This window comes from Poecilia latipinna, unplaced genomic scaffold (genome assembly GCF_001443285.1).
Source record: "Poecilia latipinna isolate Pla-1442-1.1 unplaced genomic scaffold, P_latipinna-1.0 Scaffold23, whole genome shotgun sequence".
NCBI lineage: Eukaryota > Metazoa > Chordata > Actinopteri > Cyprinodontiformes > Poeciliidae > Poecilia > Poecilia latipinna.
The window spans coordinates 147,113-169,641 of record NW_015112639.1 but is presented as its reverse complement, the minus strand read 5'-3'; the positions used below and the strand labels follow the sequence as shown (position 1 = coordinate 169,641).

The 22,529-nt window shown below is 40.5% G+C and overlaps 1 protein-coding gene across 18 annotated transcripts in view; it reads right to left on the bottom strand.

Annotated features, from left to right (window-relative positions):
• Nucleotides 1-171: 171 nt before the first annotated feature.
• LOC106949934 (regulating synaptic membrane exocytosis protein 1-like) overlaps nt 172-22,529 on the bottom strand; it is a 75,075-nt gene continuing 52,717 nt past the window's right edge. For 4 of the 18 annotated variants that reach the window (XM_015036497.1, XM_015036514.1, XM_015036603.1 and 1 more), the window contains 22 exons: nt 22,327-22,442; nt 22,121-22,251; nt 21,766-21,937; nt 21,033-21,180; nt 20,721-20,777; nt 19,975-20,143; nt 19,580-19,684; nt 18,506-18,565; nt 15,930-16,019; nt 13,682-13,765; nt 12,182-12,238; nt 11,908-11,973; nt 9,738-9,841; nt 8,812-8,930; nt 7,483-7,643; nt 6,244-6,458; nt 5,505-5,537; nt 3,690-3,855; nt 2,845-2,957; nt 2,634-2,735; nt 2,408-2,547; nt 172-1,558 (listed from right to left, as the gene is read on the bottom strand). In XM_015036497.1, coding sequence (XP_014891983.1) covers nt 1,343-1,558; nt 2,408-2,547; nt 2,634-2,735; nt 2,845-2,957; nt 3,690-3,855; nt 5,505-5,537; nt 6,244-6,458; nt 7,483-7,643; nt 8,812-8,930; nt 9,738-9,841; nt 11,908-11,973; nt 12,182-12,238; nt 13,682-13,765; nt 15,930-16,019; nt 18,506-18,565; nt 19,580-19,684; nt 19,975-20,143; nt 20,721-20,777; nt 21,033-21,180; nt 21,766-21,937; nt 22,121-22,251; nt 22,327-22,442 — 2,624 coding nt within the window. In that variant the 3' untranslated portion in view covers nt 172-1,342. The remainder of the gene's footprint in view (nt 1,559-2,407; nt 2,548-2,633; nt 2,736-2,844; nt 2,958-3,689; nt 3,856-5,504; nt 5,538-6,243; nt 6,459-7,482; nt 7,644-8,811; nt 8,931-9,737; nt 9,842-11,907; nt 11,974-12,181; nt 12,239-13,681; nt 13,766-15,929; nt 16,020-18,505; nt 18,566-19,579; nt 19,685-19,974; nt 20,144-20,720; nt 20,778-21,032; nt 21,181-21,765; nt 21,938-22,120; nt 22,252-22,326; nt 22,443-22,529) is intronic. The other 14 variants (XM_015036505.1, XM_015036523.1, XM_015036500.1 and 11 more) reach the window with 13 other exon arrangements.

Below are 22,529 nucleotides of genomic sequence, written 5' to 3'. Positions count from 1 at the left end.
CCCCCCCGAGTCCTCGCCGCGCTTCTTATTGGTCCGCTCCTGTCGGGGACGGGGATGGCTTGGCTTTTCTCTGTATTCATATTCAGTACGAGCAAACTGTACAAGAACATGCAACATACAAGCTGGCCTAAAAGTATGTGGAACTAACACACATAGTCTAGTCTTTTTTTATCCATTTTATTTATTTTTTTCTTTTCGGCTTTAGTTTTTTTTTTTTTTTTTTGAGAATTGCTTCGGTTTAGTTTTAGTCTCGTCTTTCAACTTCACAAAAAAAAAGGTAGAGAACAAAAACGTAAAAAAACCCAAACAAAAACAAAACAACAGAACGAACGGAAATGAAAGAAACGCGCATGCAGCTTGGGGCCAGGCCGGGCGGGGCGGGGGGGTTTGGGGCGGGGTGGCGTCCCCCGAGTCATGCTGCTCCCTCCAGCAGGGGGCGGAGTTGGTGGGCAGGGGAGTTAGGAAGGGGGGAGAGTTGGGATGGATTAGTGAAGAAGGCGAGTTCGAGCTTGAGTGACCGTTTTGTTCGGCACCGCTCGCAAAACCAAACGTACAAATATACAGAGGGAGTCTGCACCTAGAGGTACCAATCTGAACTGCAGGTGAAACCCAAACAGGGAAGACGGCTGGAAATGAAAAGGTGATCAATTATCTGGCCAATGTTTTCCCTTAAAGACAGAAAACTTTCTATGATTCTGCCTGAACGAATGAGTCAAGCTTTTCTTCTTGTGCTTCTTTTCATTTTTAACAACATGGATGCGAATGTGCTGCCTCTCCCAAACGATTACCGCTCGGTGTCAAACTGCTGGCCCCTAACGTTAACATCTGCAGAGTCAACAAGCAACCTCTGCAGACAGTTGCATGAAACTCCAACAGTTTGCTTCTCTTAAGACGGAAGATAAAGCTGTGCTCTGATTGGCTGCGGAGCACCACCTCGGCAGGGCGCTCCTGCAGAGACCGCACGTGAAATCAGGGAGAAACAAAAGAAAAGATGAGATCGGACAGAAAGCTCCACAGCTGCAGCTCAGAGAAGAAAACAAAGAAGGCAAAGACGCTGAAAACAAAAGATGGAAGAAGGAGGAGGAAGAGGGAAGGTGTGAGACGTGATTGTCAGACTCCAGCTAAGCATTTGATTGGCTAGTTCTGTCTCTCCCTCTCTCGTTTCTCTCTCTTGTTCCCTGGCTCTCCGTCTGGTTTCTCGTTGATTCCCCCGAGGGCGTCTCCTCCTCGGTGGCGTACTCGGGCTGCGTCTGCGCCCTCTGCTCAGGCGTGGTCCAGCAGCTGTGGTCCATTCTCTGATCGTGTCAGGGCTGTTTTGGGGTGAGCGTTCGCCACTCGGTCACTAGGACCGAACGCCGGGCGGTGGTCCTGAGTCCAGCGACGTCTGAGACGCCAGCCGCGTGAGCGGAGCTAATGTAGGGTCCACCAGTGAGGACGGTGGAAACAGTTTGTACCAGCCAATCACCGTGCTTGAGAGGTCCAGCTCCTCCAGCAGGATCTGTGCTACACCCATGAAACATTTGTGGTCCAATCGTCCGTAGTCACCCCACACTATCACCTAAACAGAGAGCAGCAGCGTCAGAAAAAGCTGAGCACACACACACATTAAAACACACAGATTGAAAGAATCAGCCCCTTGTCGGGTAAAACCAGAGTCCAGAATGTTGCTAAGAACTGTGTTTACATTACAAATGTCAGCAAAACTTTGTCAATATTCCACTGATGCCAAATAAACATAATTTTCCATTTGCAGTGTTTCCATTTAATAAGAAACTCAATTAAAATCACACGTGAATAAGTTTATGTGATTCAGTCATTAAAAAACATGCTGGGCTATCATCTTCCTACCACTTCCTGTTGTCTTCCTCATCTTTTCTACCAGTAATAATTGTTGATCACATGACTTGCATGATGTGAAAAAGTATTTCCGTTGCAGTTTTGCAAAATACATTAATATCAATACTGCCAGAAAAAACACACTAAAAAAAACATTTTTACAGAAAAACGTGTTGTTTTTTTTTTAAATGGTCGAGTTTCCATTAAGCAAATTTATTCTTTCTTTATTCTATTTTAAGGTCAATGGAAACACAGCTAGTCTAAAGCAAATAAATCACCAACTTATAAGAATATGTCACCACACAATAAACATACAGTTTTTATTGAAACTTTATGAGAGAAAGCAACTCAAAGTGTAAAAATGTTTGAGGGCTGAGAATCCTTTTGTAAAGCATTGGACTCTGCAGTAAAAGTGCAAAATGCATCGCTGGCATTAAATTATTTAAAAGAAAAATCAATTTTTACAGTAAAGAATCAGTTAGATTGAAGAAAAATGAAGGCAGCTTTGGAGATTCTTGAAGTAAATCTATGACAACGTCCACGTCAGCATGTTGGACGTGTCGATCGTTACCTGAAGCACTTTGCCCTGAGGACTTTCTTCAAAGAGCAAGTGCTGCTGGTAGAGCGGCTCCAGGGTCTTGCGTGCAATCTTGGTTTTCTTTTTGGCTTTACATGTTCCGTTTTCCAGCAGGTAGACCTTGACGTAAGGAGCTGTGGGCAGAATGAAACAAGAAAAAATAAAAAGAAGTCAGAAGGGAGAAAAGCTGCATTACACTGAATTTGAGAGTCATTGTTACCTGGGAGGGATTTGGAGCCTGGTTTAGAGGTCAGGCCTCGCGCCCTGATCACCTCGACCTCCAGCTGACCTTTCTTATCCATCAACCCGATCTGAACATCACCTGTTGAAGAGAGCCAGACACAGACAAACGCTTCCAAAAACTGTTTATGAAGTCATGTCACTAAGACTCCCTTGGTGACCCTCTCGCTGCAGTCGGACCCGTGGCTCACCCATTGCAGGCGTTGCCAGCGTTTGGCGGCCAACCAGCTGACCGGGACCCAATCCGTCCAGGAAGTCGCTGAACTGGCTGTCGGCTCCCAATCGCATCCCTGAGAAGATCAAACTGAAACATGCAAACAGGATTTATCCACCAGCTCCAACTGTCAAACACGACACTTTAATGATTCAAATTCAACGTTTACTACAAGTTTATGGGAGAGTTTTATACAACAGTCAGGATTTAAACATGGAACCTGAGAAGCAAAGAAGAAAGGACACAAGGATAAAAAGGAGGTAGGACAACAGGAAAGAAGGGATCGAAACAGGGAAAGAATAAAGGAAGAATGCATAAAGGAAATGAGGATAGAGGGACGGTCAGTGAAGAGAGAAAAGGCAAGAAAGAAAAAATAAAAAACATAAAGACATAAGAACACATGGGAGGATGGAAGAGAAGGGAGGAAAATAGAAGAAAAGAAAGAACAAAGAAAATAATGAAATAAGGAAGGAAATGTGATGAAAAGATGAACAGAAGGAAGAAAGGAAGGATCAACAAAAGGAAAGATACAGAATCTAGAAAAGGGGCGGCGTTTAAAGTCCAGAACAAAATCATTTCAAATGTATTTTTTTTCCAGGTTTTGTCATAAAAGTCAGAAAAAGTTCAGAAATTTACATCAGAATTTTCAAAAACTGAAATAAAATGTCAAACTTTTCCAGATTGTGAAAATGCTGTGAGGAGGAAGACAAGTGCCTCACTTCACACCTGCCAGTTTGTGGACACTAAACTATGTCCACAAACTGGCGTAGAAACGTAGAAAATGTTGCTACTTTTAGTGTGCGTGCGTGCGTGTGTACGTACTTCCCCTCAGAGCTGTAGCTGTTCATGCTGCCATCAGTGGACTCCCTGCTGGCCTGGCGGTTCATGGCTGATCCTCCTCGGGGAAACTCCACCGCCATCCCCGTCTCCACGCTCCTCTGGATGGTGCTGCTGCCCGCCTTGCTGACCTTCTTCCCCGTCGGCGCCTCTGTGGCAAACACAGAGAGATGCTGTTAATCCAGGAGCGTCTTTACACCGAGACTCGCATCAGTTATCAGGCCTCTGGCCGCATCCGGCCAACACCAAAAAACACCAAACCAAACCTGTGTTTCCACCCAGCAGAAACCCAACAGAGGTTTAGTCATTAGTCTTTTTCTTATGACTTTATTGCAGAAATGCATTTGAAAAAGCCTGATAACTTGAGGCTGAGCTTATCTTCAGGAGGACTGGCCCATGCAAAAAGATTCCCCCTGGTGACCTCACCAACAACTCAACAAATATTTTAAAAAAATTAAATAAAATCATCAACACAGAAAGAGACTTTGAATCATTTCCCTTCTTTTCTTTTGTTAATTTTATTGATGAGGTCACTGAATGGAGATTAAAAACGAAAAAACTAAAACAGGAGCTCAATCATTCCAGATGAATGCTTAGCAGGAATTAAAAAAAAAAAATAAAGGGGTGGAAAAAATAAAAACTGTTGGGGAAAAATAAGTCCATTTTAAAAAGGCTGTTTTCAAATCTCTACGATTTAGTTGGTATTTCAATCCAAAAACATCAGATTGAGTTGACTCAGGTTTAACTCTTGTACAGAACCTTGCAAAGGTATTTGCACCCTGCGACCTTTGTCATTTCTTTTCATTAAAACCTCAAACAGTAATGAATGCTGTTGGGTTTTTATGTGGTAGGCGAAAACACAGTCCAAGACAAATGATCCATCTATTTTCTATACCTACTTATTGATACTGGGTTAATGAGAGAGAGGTGGGATGCACCCTGGACAAAAGCTTTTAAAAAGTAAATCCTTGCAAAATTTTAAATTCCACTTTACATTTTTGTGCTATTTGTGTTTTGTCTGCCACATGAAATCTCAAACAGAAATGTAGTCATGACAAAAGATGAGAAAGATCAACGCGTGTGAATACTTTTAAAAGACAGTGGAGGACAGAACGGAGATGCGAGAGGAGGGTGGGGTAAGGAAGCGTGCCAGAGACAGAGTCCAGGAAGTCCTTTCTAACTACATATCAGCTTCTGCAAGTGCTCAATGTTTCCATGACTACCTTTGTTTACACATGTTTCTGTGAGGTTAATAATAATAAGTCAATAACTTATAGCCTCCACACTTAAAAAACACAAAATCTTAGTAATTGTGGTGTGGTTTCCAGTGCAAACATCTTAATAAACTTGAAAAAAGACAAAACTAACTTAAAAGTAACTCTTTAGCTACATATAGAGGCTTGTTTTAGGTCAATAACTCCTTAATATCAATCAAGAAGTACTTGCTCTAATTGGCAGATTACTTCAGTCATAAGACATTTTGCTCATGTATATTTTGCTAAAACGTTACTTGCAAGTTAATTTTGTCTTATTTCAAGTGTACTAAGATATTTGCACTAAAAACTAGATCTAAGCTACTTGGTAAGATTTTGCGTTTTTGCAGTGCATTACCAGGAAGTCTCAGGAAAACTGCTTTTATTTCAATTTCTGCATATCCATTGCATGCACCATGGCAGCATGCCGTATTTATGATGACCTTATAAACTCCAAGTTCCCATAAACATCATCCCATCTCAGCTTCTACTTCTACTCAACTACTTCTAAACTTCTTGTGGTTGGACTTCCTTCCTTTTGCTTTACCTTTCTGTCTGTCCGCCGCCTTACCCGCCGCCTCTGAAATAACACAGAACAACAACAAGAGCAATAAACAACACTTCCACAGTTATTTTTTTTTAATGCGTCCTCATGATTTGGTGACCACTCTCATCAACCTTTAATTCACAGAAAACAATGCTTTAAAGACAGGAGAATAACTTTAAAGTTAGAAAGTTATTTTTAAAACCTTTTGTTAACCTGGAGCTGTGTCATTTTGTGAAGTCTGGTTGGTTGCTTGGAAACCAATTATGTCCACTGGTGTAAAACTAGATTGCTTCTCTAGCTACAGAATCAGGTCAAATTTTACTTTTATTCATTATAGGCATTAATGTAATATTCATTTTTAGTTTTTAGTGATTTATTGTACAACTAATTCAAGAATTGGTAGTGCAAGTTTCATTTTGTTTTAGATTTAGATCAAATATGCGTCTATCCTCCTTCTATGTTTCATGTTCCTTTAAAAGTTGTCCTTCACACAGACATTCGTAACCTAATAACTTCTACTGACTACAGTTGTAGTAAAGAAAACCTCCGTAGCTCGTACAAATCAACGATTGTCCTTAGATCTTTACCAAGTTCTTCAAACGATCCCATTGTCCTGCAGCTGCACTCAATCCTGATCACTAAACAGAAGTTCATCATCCTTGGCAAGTCAAATTAAAACGAGTCGATGAAAACTGGAGATAACCGTCATTTCCATCTCCTGATTTGTTTTCCGTCTCACCTGTCGGGCTGAGCTGTGAAGTACTCCGGCTCCGTCTCGACGGCAGGATGGCGACGACCCGTTGGCTCAGACTGGAGCGCCGTTTCTTGATCCCGCTGCCCAGACTCCCGAGGGCCGTGTCCGACTGGCTGCCGTCGGCGTGCTCCATGCCGTAGATCTCGCCGCTCACGCTGGTGCTCTTCAGCATGTGGCGGCCCGACGCACGAATAGCTCGACTGGTGGGCGACATTTCAGAAACAGTCAGGGTTTGACCAGCTAAATTCTGCTAAATTTGAAGATAAAAACAATACAAATGAACTGAAAATGACAGTTTCAATTCACTATTATACAATATCATTTATTACTCTCATTGATAATATCTTGTGATGGTAATTTACATTCTGCAGGAGGGAGAACATAAATAAAATCTAACAAAATGTTATTTTGAAATGTCTCTCTAACACACAACCAATACAATCCGACTGAGAACGAAACACTAATTAAAAAAAAAGAAAATCATCAGTGACACAGATCAATAAGCCATTGAGCCACAAGGAATAATGAATATTCATTACAGTAAAACAATTAAAACAAATAGTGTTAAGGTAAAGTACGTTCCTGCTCAAATTAAAAGCTTAAACAAATATACAAAGAAAGTTTTAAAAAAAACACTCTAGAAAATGTTTTTTCTAAGTTTTCTGACATTTAGCAAATAGAAATAATTGTGGTAACTGAATCAGACCTAAAACAAGAAAAGTTTAGTCTGAATTAACTCCAGACAGAAAGAAAAAAATGTGTCTTTTCATTGGCTGTACGAAAATATTTGGTGAGCTATAAATAAAACTTTGCAAATTTAGGTTTTTAATCAAATATTACATTGCACTTTATTACAAAGGACTTTATACAGAAATCAATCATTTTATAAACTGTGAAAACACCTGATTGAAATTAAAGGATTAAAGTCAAGTCAAACTTTATTTTTATAGCACATTTACAACAGCCTCAGCTGACCAGAGTGCTTCACAACACACACAAAAAAATGATAAAAATGAAAAACACCAAAAACTAATAATATGAATAAAACATATTCTACATTTTCTCTTTAATTAGTGTTGAACAGATGAGAATAGATGTGTTTTCAGTCTGGACTTAAACTGACTGAGGAAGCTTAAACAGGAGACTGTTCCTCAGTCTGGGTGGATTTCAAACCCTGGTTAGTGCTTTATTGATGGCCAGGTGTGCCGGTGTGTGCATGCGTACCTGAAACGTCCCCGGGGTCTCTCTGACTGGATGGACATGTAGCTGGTGCTACTGATGCGAGAGGCACTGCTGGTTCGAGAGATGGCTGACACGTCACTGACATCACTGTCTGAGGACTTATGGGATACATTTTCACTGCTCCTCCTCTGGTCCTTGTAGAGCTGCAGGATGAGGAGACAAATAAATATTCCAAACTTCGGGTTAATTAGGAAACCCAGTTAGGTACAAGGGGAAAAGTGATGCTAAGTTGTGGTAATTCTGATCTGAGAAGCTGACTGACGTAAAGACAAGATTTAGTTGAAAAATGCTCTTTCAGTTTGATACAAGTATTTAAATTAGGATAGAAACCCTTCCTCTAAACTCCGTAGAGACCAGCTGTGTTGTTGTAAAAGATAAACCTTTAATCAGATGAGACAATATTAGATTTTTTTTAATGGCAGGGGTGTTCAAAGTGCAACCAAGGGGCCATTTGCAAAATTATTTTGAGAAGCAATCAACCCCAATTCAAGAAGGAAATAAATTTGTTTTTTTTCAACTCAGGTGGTTACTGCACATAAACGGAAATAAATATTTATAAGGTGCAGTTTTCACTGGTCTTTCAAAAAAAAAAAAAAAGATGAACCTTTTATGAACCAGGTTTTGTTTTCTTTTTTACTTCAAATTTTCTTTGGCGGTAAGAAGGATTATATTTCTTAAACTTGGCTTAAAAACAAGAAATAGCTAATAGTTATTTGTGACAAAAAGTTTGGACACAACAAATTTAAGGTAAAACATAAGGCTGATTATCAACATATACTAACATCATTTAAAGTAGCCACCAGGACTGCCACATTCAGAGGAATCTCTGCATGAACATTTAACCTACAGCCAATTTTCACTTTGACAATAGCAGCCATTTTTAATATAGCAGCCATGAAAGTATCTTATTCTGTACACAACATTTTGACAGAATACATCTATGGAGATGCTACTTCCATTTACACTTGTGCTATTTTACACTGAGCGTCAGGCCAAACAGAATTCTGGCAGCAGTGGCACCCCATAGAACATTCAGGGAATGACAGAAGTCACATCTCTGTATCTCAATTTGCAATTAAAATGAATGAGTCTACCGACAGCGGCTTGGATTGTGCTTCACAATGTAAGAAAATCTGAGCTGGGCTGCAAACAGAAGCATTTAAACCTTTTCCCATTTTACACAAACCAGCACATCCCCATTGACTCCTTTGCCATACAGCTACCGTTTAGGATCTCAGGATGCTAGCTGTGTGGAATAAGAGAATATCTGAACAGCGACAGTGAAGCGCAACAAAAATAGAAACTACTGACCTCTCGTTTGTTCTTGAGGGCTCGGTCCAGGTCCTGTTGGCTGGAGGTGGTGGCAGATGAAACCCGGTTAGAATGAACCCTCATCTGGAGCTGACGAACACGCTCCTCTGCTACCAGGGCTGCATGGGCAGAAAACACAAAAAAAAATTCTATTGAACTATACAGTTCAACGTTACCTTTCTCTTTCACTTCTTAACCTTTTGAAAAACATTATAAAATTATGATACATTTTTAGGAAGAAATGTAAAGTTTAAATGCAAGCATTGAGATAAAACTAAATATGGGTGAAATCTGCGTTTCTGCAGCACTCTGTGCCTTTTTTTCTGAGTCACCCTGTTCAAATGTCGCAGCAGTTCAGTACTTCAAGCAAACAGAAAGATGATCTGAAGAAATACCATTTACCTCAGAGTTTGTTACACATTGAGAGCAACAAACATTTTGGATTGCTTGCTTTGATATTGAAAAATAATGCATTACAGTTCACAATCACAGACCTTTTGAAATGTTCAGCGGCTCTGTACTGTTTAGGTCTATGTGGACTAGTATTTTTTTTCTGAACCTGTCTTGCTTTAATGTTATTCAATGAAATGTCTTTAAAATGCTACCATTAGAGATATGAGGAACCTAAAGAAAAACAGAACACAAATGCACAGCAAAGAAGCTGCAAGATTTGTCTTGTTTTGTTCAAAACTCTCAGCATTTTTTTGGAGGAGTGACGTTGACACTGCAGGAGTACTGATAATCCTTGAACTTTTCCAAACGTTTCCACCTTTGTGGAAAGTATTTAAGGCATAGCATCCCACATGAGTGGATATTTGCAAAAAAAGATAAAGCTTTTTACCAGACAGAAAACTAAAACTGAGCAAACTACACCAATGGTTTTCTTGGTCAAACTAAGAGATATTGCAGCGCGTCTTTTCTCATACCTTGTTCTACAGAGCTGCTCTGGGGTGGAAGCTGTGGGAGCTGCCTCACTCTCCGTGCCGCCGCCGCCGCCGAGGAAAGAGACGCACCACCGTGCAAATGGCCCCTAACATAAAGCCACACGAGAGTCACAGCAGATAGGGAGACAAAGGAAGAGCAGAAGAATGAATACAGGCTGGGGTGATAAAAAGGAGGGAAAGTTGTAGAAAAGTTGTGCAGTCTGGGCAGATGTGTAGCAGAACAGTTCAATCAGCAGAAAACTAGATAAAAATCCCAACAAATCGGCTGCAGGTAGTAGATAAAAAAAACAAAAAAACAAGAAAAACACACATTTATCAACAGCATCATCTTCACAATGGAAAAGGTGAAGCTTGTTCACGGGTTGGGGGGAGAAACAACACCAACACATTTACAAAACCAGACACACAAACAAGAATGTCCACAAAAAGACAGAAAAACAACAGCAGCAGCATCCAGCCCCTCGTTGGGAAATTTCAGGCCAGGTCTCTGTCAGATAACACCGTCTCCGCTCACAGCAGGCCAGCCGGGCCTCAAGAACCTTGCAGCGTGGCGGCAGCCAGCGCTGTAGCTCAAACTCTGCGGTCAATCAGTGGTGCACAATCACACAAATGCCATACAAACCCTGCAATCTTTAAGCAGCAGCATGCAAAACAAGAATGGAATAGAGAAAAAGAAGAAGAAAAAATAATGATGCTTAAAAATGTTGAATGAGATCGTATGTAAACTGTTGCAGTGAGGTTCAACAACAATAGCCACACAGTGACACACACAGTACTTAGGAGAGTTTACATTAAAAAGTCTAAGTCTCCTAAAATTACACTTCAATCCGTGAGGTTTTGTGGGAATGCTGTGAATGAGCAATAAAAAGTTTTGTTGAAATGATAAAAACAGGTGAATAAAAGGTTACATTTTAAACCAGGCTCTTACATGCTACATTTGACACCATAATTTTCCTCAACCTAAATATTCTGACCCCATAGACAATCTTTTTGCTTTTTTTTTTTTCCATCTAACATCAGTCTTATACTCCACGCTTTTTACAGAACGTTCAAAAACTTTGGCTACTTTTTCACCAAATTTCCGTCTGCTGCCAGAAAAACATTTTAACTTTGATCTCCAACTGATTCAGGCATGAACAAATAAATCATTGGTGAATTTCCACATAACGCACAAAAGGATTCAAATCTCAAATAGTTTCGAAGAGTATTCTCAAACAGAAGCTAATGCCTTGTTGCTGAAATGTGTTGTACAAATAAACTTGATTGACCAAATACATGACACAGAAATGTTTTAGATTTCTATATAGTGTCGCATGTTGTATTTTACTTTAATTGCCCATAAATGACAAAGACAGCAGACGTCTAGAGGAAAACTTTGACTGGGCCAACCTTCAGCTGCCCATTACATGGCTTCATATTTGCCTCAAATACTCTTGTGTGACTCTGTGCATTACAACTTAACATCTCTACTTAGGTCTCATCTACAAAGACCCTTATTGCAGAAGTTATCTGGCTCATTCTGATGCAACTTTGCAAACCTAAGCTGTGCTGCCATATTCTCTTTAAAGAAAAAGGTTTTCTCCATCAGCTCTTCCAAGAAAGTCAGACATGTTCAGTTGATTTAATTTGAAGCTTTTACTTTTTTCTCTGCACTACACAGTCTAAACGTGACGTAAATATGCTGGGATGTCCACTTGGCAGCTTTCTTAGATATTTTTCCACATTTTTATTTATACTTTGGGATCAACAAAGTATCTTTGAATGTGAATAATCTTGGAAACAGCTTCTAAAACGCTACAAGCTCGTCCAGCAGAAGTGAGTGATGCAAGTCAGTAACTTGATGCAATCTGCTGGATTTCCTTAGAAAACTTTTCAACCAACTTCAATAATGAACTTCACTGTTTAACAACTAGGACAATGAAAATTGGCATTGAAGTGAATAAACTGAAATGATTTACCAGTTTAATAAACCAGCAGTACGGGCCTGACATCTGAACTGATGCAGGTCGCCACTTCTGCTCAGAAAAGACAGAAACTGTCCCAGCAACCTTCAGAAGTTGCTTGTTTCAAACTGGTGGTGCTGTTGGAGGGGAGAGCTCGTCCCGTCTCTGAGCATTTCTGACATGTGCTGAGTCCACAGTACATGTCTTACCTGCCGCTGTCAGACCGCTTCCTGCCAAGAGTCTGACTTTCAGGGGCTTCCAGGGTCCGAGGCTGCCTGGGGAATGGCCGACGAGCAAAGGAAACGACACAAAAAAGAATAAAAACATGAACGGACGGATGTGTGGATGGGAGAAAGATTTAGAGATCTGTTCAGCCTGAAGCCGAGACATGTTGTGATGGATTGTGTGTTGGAAAGAATAAAGTTGTCACATAATCATGTTTCATCTGAGCTCATGTGCGTGCGTGCTCACCGGTGTGAGTACCTCTTCTTTGTACTGAGCTGAATGAAAGTCTCTTGAGAGGGAAGTAGCATCCATATTCTCCATTCATGACCATGAAGACGACAAGGATGATGTACGTGGCACCACACACAAAAACACAACCACACTTATGACATGAATTATGGATGTCACATCATCTCTAAGCACAAGGGCTTGGAAAAAAACTAAACAAAAAGAAGGAAAAAATAAAAAACACAGCAACATTCTCAAAGATGGAGAGGAGCAGACGAGAACACAGAAGCTGCAAATTCCCAGAACTGAAAAAGTGGACTGTGGGAAGCAAACGCAGCGGGAAAAGCGCACACCACAACCAGCTCCGACGACGCCAAGATAAAAGCGGCACGGAAAGTCGCGAAGCAAAGAGAGAAAGTCAAAAGAAAACTAAAAACAATAATCACAACCAAAGGCTTCTGCTGCTTCTACTCATCCAACAACAAACTGAAGAACAACACCGGCACATTAGTCTGCACAAACATCCCTTCACAAATTATGAGGAGCACTTTCTAACTAAAATAAAGATTAGCGCTCATCTGGGAAGGCACAACGAGTTCGGCATTATGTTGCAAGTTCATACAGACTGCGCTGAGCTCGGCTATCGCCTCACAGTCTACAGGAGTTCAAAAGTATAAAGAGCAGCTTGGAAATTTATCTTGTATCCGTCTTCTTCATCAATGGAAAAAGATGCAAATTAGATCTGGAGCTTATCAATTTTCAGAATGAATTGTATCAAGTTATTGTGGACTAAATGTCGTGGCATCATCTGTCTTTTCGTCAGAGTGACTGCTGGACGGTTCAGGAACTGCCTGACAACACAACCCTCCACTCGTGATGCCACCACTTTGCCCACCGTTATCTAACTGTGCCAGACCCTTGCCAATTCAACTGTGTAAAATATCACATCCAAATCAGATCATTCATTCTAAGTGATTAACATTTTTTTTCCATTTAAGATAACGAACTGATTTGGGCAAAAAAAAGCATTAGATTATGTTTCCAAACAAATATTCACCCCAAAGACTGTGTGTAATTCCTAACAATGTGCAGCTGATTAATTGCTGCTGCATTGTACTTTATGTATGGGATACAAGATAAAGTCACTCGCTACACGTTTATCAGAAAAGACAAATTCAGGAAAACGTCTGCAGAGGTTTACTACACGCTATTCACAGAGATATCAGCTCTTAGCAAGAGGATTGGAGCGAACATCATGTAGAGCTTGACATCTGCCTGAACCCACTAAGGCCAACTGAACCAAAGAGAGCTACATCAGCTTTTAGCAAAAACAAATTGCTTTTAAAAACATTTAAAAGAAAAAAAAAACAAAGTTATAGTTCTGAGAAAAGGAAGGTAAAACCAATATTGTTACCCCTTTAATGAAATTAAACAGAAAACCTTTTTGATCATTTGGGTCATTCTGGCATCAGATTTTAAGGCACAAGTCAAGCTCCGAAAGGAAGGAGAGGAGCATCCACAAGAGGCTACCTGTCGTCTTCAGGGGAAGCATGTTGGATAAGAATCCTGGGACTCGCTGGACGTCTTCGAGGCAGGGATTGGGAGAAAGATTTTCTACATATACACATACAAAATATGTCATACAACATCAGAGTGCAAAGCTATTCTATCATCAATTAAAAAAAAAAATCTTGATTTGTGACATGGCGCCAACAGGTTTGAGACTCAATGCAACCAGCAGAACAAATAGGCCAAGAATTCACAGGGTTTTTTTTGGGGGGGCGGGGGGTTCATCACCTGAAGGTTTTTGAATACTGCAGAAAATACTTATCAAAACATTCAAGACACTTTAAAAATGAAGACAAAATGAACGTTAAATGTTAGTGCTCCATGGGAAGCATGAAAACAGTGAAGGATAGTGAGCCACAAGTCTTTTAATGGCATCTGAAATGCAAGCAATGTGTGACAAAGTGAGATAAAACCAACCTTATATTCTCGACAAAGTATGATAATGTTAGGAAAGGTTATGTGACATTAGGAAGGAATGAAGCTCAGCTAACAGCATGTCAACCAACTCAGAACAAGACTGCATTGTGAACCTGGTTTCTATGTAGTTTTTAAAACAGGTGGAGGGTCATGTAGCTGTAGCTACTAGTTATTTCATATCTATCAACATCACTAAAAGCTCAGAAAACAGTTATGTAGTTTAACAGTTTTGAACCAAGCCAACCACTGAATTGTATTTCTAAAGGTTACAGCAATGGGAAAAATAAAGAACACCCCATGAATCAAAAGCTTGTGCAAATACATTTAGCACCAGTACCTTCAAGTGGTCACGCTCTTGATGTCTCTTTCTTCTTTGTCACTTTGCTTCAGTATGTTGAGATTAGTCTTATTCTCCCCAAATCTCTTAAGGCCTGATTGACCGTAGCATGTCAATCAGGTGAAGCAATGAACGCTGATCAACTTAATTATTCTGTGTTATAGATATGCTGTTGTGTTTAGGGATCCTTGTCCTGTTAATGACCAAAGTTTGGGCCAAACTACTGGACATATTTGTCTCTGTAATACTCTGGTATACATAACAGAAATATTATTGTTGTACACCAAGCCTGTATTACCGTCCTTCCTCTACCAGGCTTGAGAGTTGGTATGAGGTGTTCGTGGTGATTCGAGGTAGATTTTTCCAAACATGCATTATGGGTAAGCATACAAAGTTCAATGACATTGTTCCAGAAGTTCTGTGGATCATTCAGATGCAACCTTGCAAACTTAAACATGCTCCATATTTTTTTATTTTTTTAAATAGTCACACTTGTTCAGTGTGTTACTGTCCTGTCAACTCTTTACATCCAAGTAAGGCCTGTAGAGTGTGAGATTGAGCTCTTAGTCTTTTTGTAGCCATTACTGGAACAACAGCAGCTGCGCTGGAATGAGTTCATCCTGTAATCGGAGTTCATCCAGTAATCAGTTTCCAGTTCGGACCCCGACTACGTCTGCCTCCGTCACTGTGTCCTTGGGTAAGCCACTTCACCTGCTTTGCCTGCTGGTGGTGGTCAGAGGGTCCGGTGGCGCTGGTGCACGGCAGCTTTGCCTCTGTCAGACTATCATAAGGCTTACCACCATTAGCGTGTGAACGTGTGGATGAATGGATGGATGGATGACAATGTAGTGCTGAACGCTTTGGGGTTCCCTGGGCTAGATGCAGCGCTGAACAAGTACAGGCCTTTTAGCATTATTCTGAGCATTAAACCATCTACACTTAAAGAGAATTTGCTCAAGTATTGGTTCCTGAGAAAACAGGCAATGATCTTCAATGTTTCCCCCTCCCGTATAATCCTCTTGATGTGATAAGACATCAGATTATCACATAAAGATTGATGGGCAGCAATAGCTGAATCTCTCGTCATCTTGGCATTGTGGTAACACACCTGTATGCTCCAGACCACCCTATTTTTACAGAGTAATGTAATAATACATTATTGAAGCTAATTTGAATGGCAGATCAGATGTTTTTTTATATTGAAACTATATGGAAGCAACAAGGATATCCAAAGTTTTCCCATTGCTGTACTCTCTACAACTTAGTATGCAACTTCAAGAATTGAGTCAATGTGCAAGAACTGCAAGAGAAATACAGAGGTGCCGAAAGAGTCAGGTAAGTGATAAAGGGGAAAATCTACTAATAATGTGTAGGATTTACAGCGAGGAGGGGACTACAAAAAACAGGAGAAACTAAAGGGTACTACAAGGATGGGGTGGGAGCAGAGGCTGGTACCTTTCAGTCTCTGGTGAGGGGGCATGATTGTCTGGAGTGAGACAGTTGGCGCTAGCACTCTTAACCCTGTCCAGAGATGGCTGAAGATCACTAGATGCACCACAGCAAAACATGTCATCCAATGGAAGAAGAGAAGGAGAAAGGAAGAGGATACGAAAGGACAGGACAGAAACAAACAGAAAGAGAAACAATGGACAAACAGAAAAAGGTTTTTCAAAGAAAGTTTGGTTACATTCCAAAATGTTAAAGCTAAAGCATGACTAGAAGGGATAAGGATGGGAGCGTGCCTAAATTCTGATGAAGTAAAGCTGATGTTGTGGTAATTATTACGTTTGTGTCTTACCAAATTTTTAACGAAGCTCAAGATGGAGCACCAAATTGCTCAGACCACCTTTGTTTTTACTGCAGCTCAGCTTTTGTCATGCATGAAGCAAAAAACTAGAAACAAAACATGCAAACTATTCTACTGTACCAAGGTGGCTGTGGAGATACTCACGCCAAAGTTTATACACAGCCTTCTGGCTCCTCCTACTCTGGGTAGGTAGGAGTTGCCCATTTTACAAAGATGCACAAATGCCATGAGGTGCAAGGATATGAGGCAGTTTCAGTGAAGCCATCAGATAAACAGCTACTCACCAAGTCTACAAATTAAGTTTAACTGGAACCGCGAGTCAGAATGGTCTTACAAGCTTTTTAAGAAAACGTCTAATACAAACTTTGGCCAATTCACCAGATTTCAGGGTTGGTCATTTGAGATTTTTACAGTTACTTTGTAAATATCTATTCAACTCACTATTCCACATAAAGTTGGGACAAGCCAAGATTTTCTATGATCCTGACATTTGCATATTCTAGTCCAAGCTAGCACAGTAATCTGTATTTTATAGAAAATGCATTCAAAGGGAAAAACTAAGTATACCAAATAACTCAGGAGCTTGTAAAAACACTTAGTAACAATAAATAACTGTTCTCTACATTGTTTTACCAGCTTCTGATGCTGTTGTGGAGGATTTTTTGCTTTATAGCTAAATGAGGTTTGTGAATTATCTGACGTTAACTTGGTAAGACGCCACCTAGACACATGGGAAATCAGAAATTATCATTATTTATTGGTCTTGTTCATTTAAAGTACAGTAAACCAGCACCTGATTGACCTACCTGTGAGTCTGTTACAAGATACCATTGAACAAAAGCGTCACCTCAAATTAGTAAGTTACTGAATCTAACAGATTTTCTAATGTGAGCATGCATGCAACAGATTAAAATATGCAATGGAGAGACAGCTGACAGGTGAAACATCCATTAAAAAATGTTTCACATTGCATATTTTGACACAGCTGATGCAAAAAAAAGTTTTACAACAAGGAAAGTATTCTACAAGTAAAAGTCTTTTTTGAGTATTTCTGTTGGGCCTATTGATATAAAAATTCACACCAGATGTCTGTAGCAATGCAAGTAGCAAATATATAGATAGAAATAAAAACCAACTAGCCCATTGAGTAAGCTATGTTTGTTTATTTTCTTTCTCTAATACCACTTTCCTTGGCTTTGTGTTTAGGTTTCTAAATACTGACAGATTTAAGATACTTTCCTCGACTTTCAAGCCTGTCTAGTTTCATTTTATAACACAAACAGTATTTGTTTTTATCTCTTTGTATTGAGAAAAATAACTAAGTTCCCACAGATATCTGGAGTAAATATCAGGTGAAATCAGTGAAAAAAAATGTTTACGTGCGCAAGACGTATTTTCCCCAAAGCAAGGTATCTCAGAAATAAGGCATTTCTGTACATGCTGTAAAATACCCAGCATGTCTCTAAAGATGAAGAAAAATCACTGGCAAAGTAGGCGTAAGCAAATCAAAAGCAGCACACATGTCTGAACCTGTCAGACACGCATCTCCATCAAACACATCTGTGTATGAATAAAGTCTTTAAGCTTCCTCGTACAACTTCAGGAAAAAACACAGATGAGTTCTCAAGAAATAAACTTACCTTTCTGTCTTTATGCTCAGAAACTAATATAAGATCACAGCAGAGTATCTATCAGGCAACAACGTTTTTGTTGATTAAACAGGGAATTGAATGCAAGACAAGATGTCTAATCTGGTCCAGTAATCACCCCATGCTTCACCCTTAATGTGGTCTTTGAACAGCAATACAATCAAAAAGCTTTGGTGCCCTCTTGTGGACTTGCAGCAGAAGAACAGCTGAACATCCCGGGGATTCCCTCTAATAATTATGGGTCTGGCTGTGCGTTTTTTATAAGTAGACGCCATTAGTATGTTTTCATAGATCTGACTTAAATTGGGCATTTACTCAGACATAAACACTGATAATATATAACAGACAGACCAATTCTAAGCAAGCATTATTTATCTGTGTGTCAAAATGTTATTGCTAGGAAAATATGTGCAAATATTTTGCTTTTTTTTTTTTTTTTTTGCAAACATATCAAGCACAATCTGTTGTTAAATTACAACTTTAAAGCTTTTTAAAGAGACAAAACACAAACCACATGAGAATGCAGCTCATCTGGAACCTATATGCCAACAACATTTCAGGATTGGCTGGTTTACCTCGTGTGCAGGCACTCGGCACTTTTGCCTCGCATTGATTGGTGGATCAAGATGACTTCACTGTGGTTACCATGGGGATGGATGATACATGAGGAAATTAACAACAGTCAAAAAACCAGAAAAGCAGAGGAAGAAAAGGATGTGAACAGGACAGTGAAACTGTTGCTAACTTTGTCGAAACACATTCACAAATGGCACAAATCTCCATTAGCTACCGCCGGGCTTTTTATGTCTTTAGATAAATCGCAAAACTTTGCAATCACTTTACAGCTACAGCACCAAAACACTCAGGAAGTAAAGACAGCAGGCAGAAAAACGGGGCAACTTTTTTAAACAAAACCACGTTCACACCTACACACCTGCAGCAGACTCACAATTATCAGCCAAAAAATAAGAAGTACTTGGAAAAAACAAATAACCGAGCGCCCCAGTGGCTTCATTTGGTCTAACTATAGGGCCCTGGAAGCATTTTGCCCCATTTTAACCACAAATTTCTATGTATTTTTATGGATCACCAAGTCTTGAGTAATTGTGGATTCATAGTTTTCCTTTTCTGTTTTACAAATAGTTATCTGAAAAGTTTGCTGTGGATTTGTATTCAGTCCCTTTTCCTCTTTCAATAATCACTCTAAAAATGATTATTGAAAGCAAGACTAGCAATACTGCAAAGCAGCACACCATCTCCACGGTAAAATATGGCAGTGGCAGCATCGTACTTTGGGAATGCTTTTCCTCAGCAGGTACAGGGAAGCTAGTCAGAGTTGATGGAGCTAAATAAACAGCAATCCTGGAAGTAAATTGGTCAGAACCTGCAAAAGACTTGAGAGGTTCACGTTTTGACTTTAAAGTCATTCCTCTGGGGTGTTGAATACAAATGCATATGAAAGTTTTCAGATTTTTGTTTGTGAAAAACACGGATCTTTTTGTCTTTCTTTTAAAAACATAAGCCTTACTTTGTGTGTTTATGGTAACAAAATCCTGATTAGTTTGTGGATGCAAAGTGGCAAAATGTGAGACATAAAGGGGTGTGAATACTTTCCGTCGGGCTCAGAGTGTTCACACATTTACACGAACCTGTCGTCCAGGTACTCTTCCCCCTGACGGCGGCCTCTGGAGTTGTCGCCATAGCGGTTTGGAGAACGGGAGCGGCGCGAGTGAGGAAGCTCGTCGTCCAAACTCCTGAAAGACAAACGGACCTCTGTCAGGCTGGTGGTCAGCCTGGGCTGCAGCAGCCATTCCGCGAGCCTCATTTGGCTCGGCCTGTAAAAGCAGAGCTGGCAGCACTGCATGTTCTGCATCACGCTGTCATTTCATTAGCAGATGGACTCCACTTCCTGGCTTCCCACGAAGTCCTATCTCTTCTTCATTTGTTCTGGCTTTGTCGTATTAAAAGTGACCACTGACCATAGGGCAACGTGTGAGATACTAGTAAGAACGTGAAAATGCAAAGCCCCCTCCAGGGTTCTGACCTCTGGGTGGGAACGTTGGGGGCTCGGGAGCGGATGGTGCGCCCCTGTTCCTCACGGTGCGGGGACACGGAGCGGGAGCGGATGTGATGGGAAGGCGTCCGCTGCTGATCAGGAACCTCCAGGGTAGATGAGGGCTCCCGTTGCCTCTCTCTGCATCGCCCGTCTGCTGCTGGGCACAACAGGGTTATTATGCATATGTGTCCAATCAGAGGTAAATCTGAAAAGTTTTCATATCATACACAGACAGACTCCATATATTTTAAATAGGTAAAATGTCTTGAAATGAACTGCAATCGCAGACAATTTAAGTGATCTGATCTGTATCCTTAAAGATTTTGAAGAAAGTAATAATTTATCGTAGTTTAAAGTGAAAGTTTTCATAGAAATATTGTGGAAAACCCCTGAAAATTGAAAAAAACAAGACCATGATAAAAATCACTTCAAAACCTTTCGAACTTTAAATCTAAGTGAAAAATAAAACTGTCAGAAGATAAAGAAAACATTTTAAAAAGTGCAGGAAACTGGGTGTGCAAACCCTTAAGGTAACACTTTGTTTAATCCATTATGATTCGTAGGAATCCATCTGCATGCCGCATACTGACTAGGTCAAAATTTTTCACTTATTTGTGATATTATTCCTTTCCAAAATTTTACTTTGCAGACTAGTCAACCCTAAATGAAAATAAATAAAAACCAAAAGCTCTGGGGGGAAGATCATACAACCATAAGAAAGGGTCCCCACCCACCTTTAGAGACTACTGCTGTATGCTCATCAAACTCAGGCTCTGTTACACGCTGAGAACCTAAACAGTCATAAATACACACACATGCACACAGAGATATGTAAATGCGCTACAGACATACAGATGCACGTTTTCCTGGTAGAAAGGAAGCATCAAGGAAGGCTGATAAAAACAGACAACAACACCAAGACATTTTACACTTTGCTTCACAACATTAATCAACATGCACGTTCTCACACACACACACACACACACTCAGATGGGAAATATGACCGTCATTTATACATGTGAAGAGTCTGGCAGGATCAGACTTACGCTGCAGCTTCTTGCCAGGTGCGTCTGTGTGTCGTCGGGGCAGGAAGGGGGACGGCCGGGGGAGTGGGATCGATGAGACGTCGTGCGTTTGGAGGGGATACCAGTGAGGCTTGTCGTCAAGTAAGGCCGTCTCCAGCTCAATCAAGATCTGCTCAGGTTGTCATGGAAACACACATTAGCTGCTCAGTGATCCTGTTCGTTAATTTGACCAAAGCCTTCACATGTTGACATGCATGTCAGAATCTGGACTTTACCAAACGATTTTTTTATATATCCAACGTCAAATGTATAAAAACATCAAACAGATTCCTCTCTCCCTGTTTCATGAGATTCAAAGAGAAAAGCAGCTGAAAAATAAACTCAATGTTTGATTGTTTGCTCCATAAAAGCAGGAGTTTTGGTTTTACTCTGGAGATTTCCAAACACCAGGCCATGGAGGAAACTAGAAATTAGATAAATAAATTTTCAGCAATAATTTGGAGGCTGTTGTGTGCTTTCACACACATGAGATTAAAATTAAAGACGTATAAAACCTAGTGAAGATCAAACGATTTTCTTATATTCCAAAATAAAAACCACTGTAAAATGTCCTTTTAGCTAAGCTACAGTTTCTGCAAAGAGCCATAAATAAAATGAGTGTACATGTAGAAAAGCCCAAGTTATTAATGAAATAATTTACCTTCCATCTCTAAATGGAGTTGCAGAGTTAGTAATAATGTTCTGTTTAAGCTACCTCTCCCATAAAGGTGCTGTCCTCCTCAGGTGACCTGGGTTGGTCCCACACCGTCAGCTCCAGCATGTGGTTGCGGAAATCCCTGCGGTGGACGTGTGTGTAGACGAAGGTCTGGTTCCACTTGGGCTCGCAGGTCTTCTTCATTGTTTTCGTCCTTCGTTTGCTTTTGTCACTGCATAAAACAAAACTCTCAATTTCAGAGAACTTCTGCTGCATATCCTCCAAGCTAAAAATAAAACTTTAACCAGTTTATATGCACTATCAGCCTGGAAGCATCAAAAGGAGACTTCAGAAACATGAAGTATGTTATAAGTAAGTAATTTTAACAATCCTTTGAGACGGTTGGCTGGCCTACCTGCGGTCAGGGAGGAAGTACATCTTTACATATGGACTCCTGGGGCGTCCGTCGGGCCGAAGAGGAAGCTCCGCAGCCTGCAGCACGTTGACTATTAGCTGGTGACCTACTTTGTCGTACCACAGCTTCACCTGGATGAGAAATGCGCATACGCAGAAGTTCACGTCAGGACCCCAAAGCAGCCTGGGACAGTCGCACACACTCACCGATAGCTGCCCTGGCATCAGCTGAGGAGCATCTCGGAGCATCCCAGGACTGGAGGGAGACAGGACATTTAAAGATGGTCTCTCCATCTTCTGGGACTCAAAAGAACTGGAACCTGCTAGGAAAGGAAATTAAATGTTTGTAATCCGGAGAGAGGAAGAGCAGCTGTGTTTTAAGAGGAAGCACAAAAAGTACGGACAGAGGA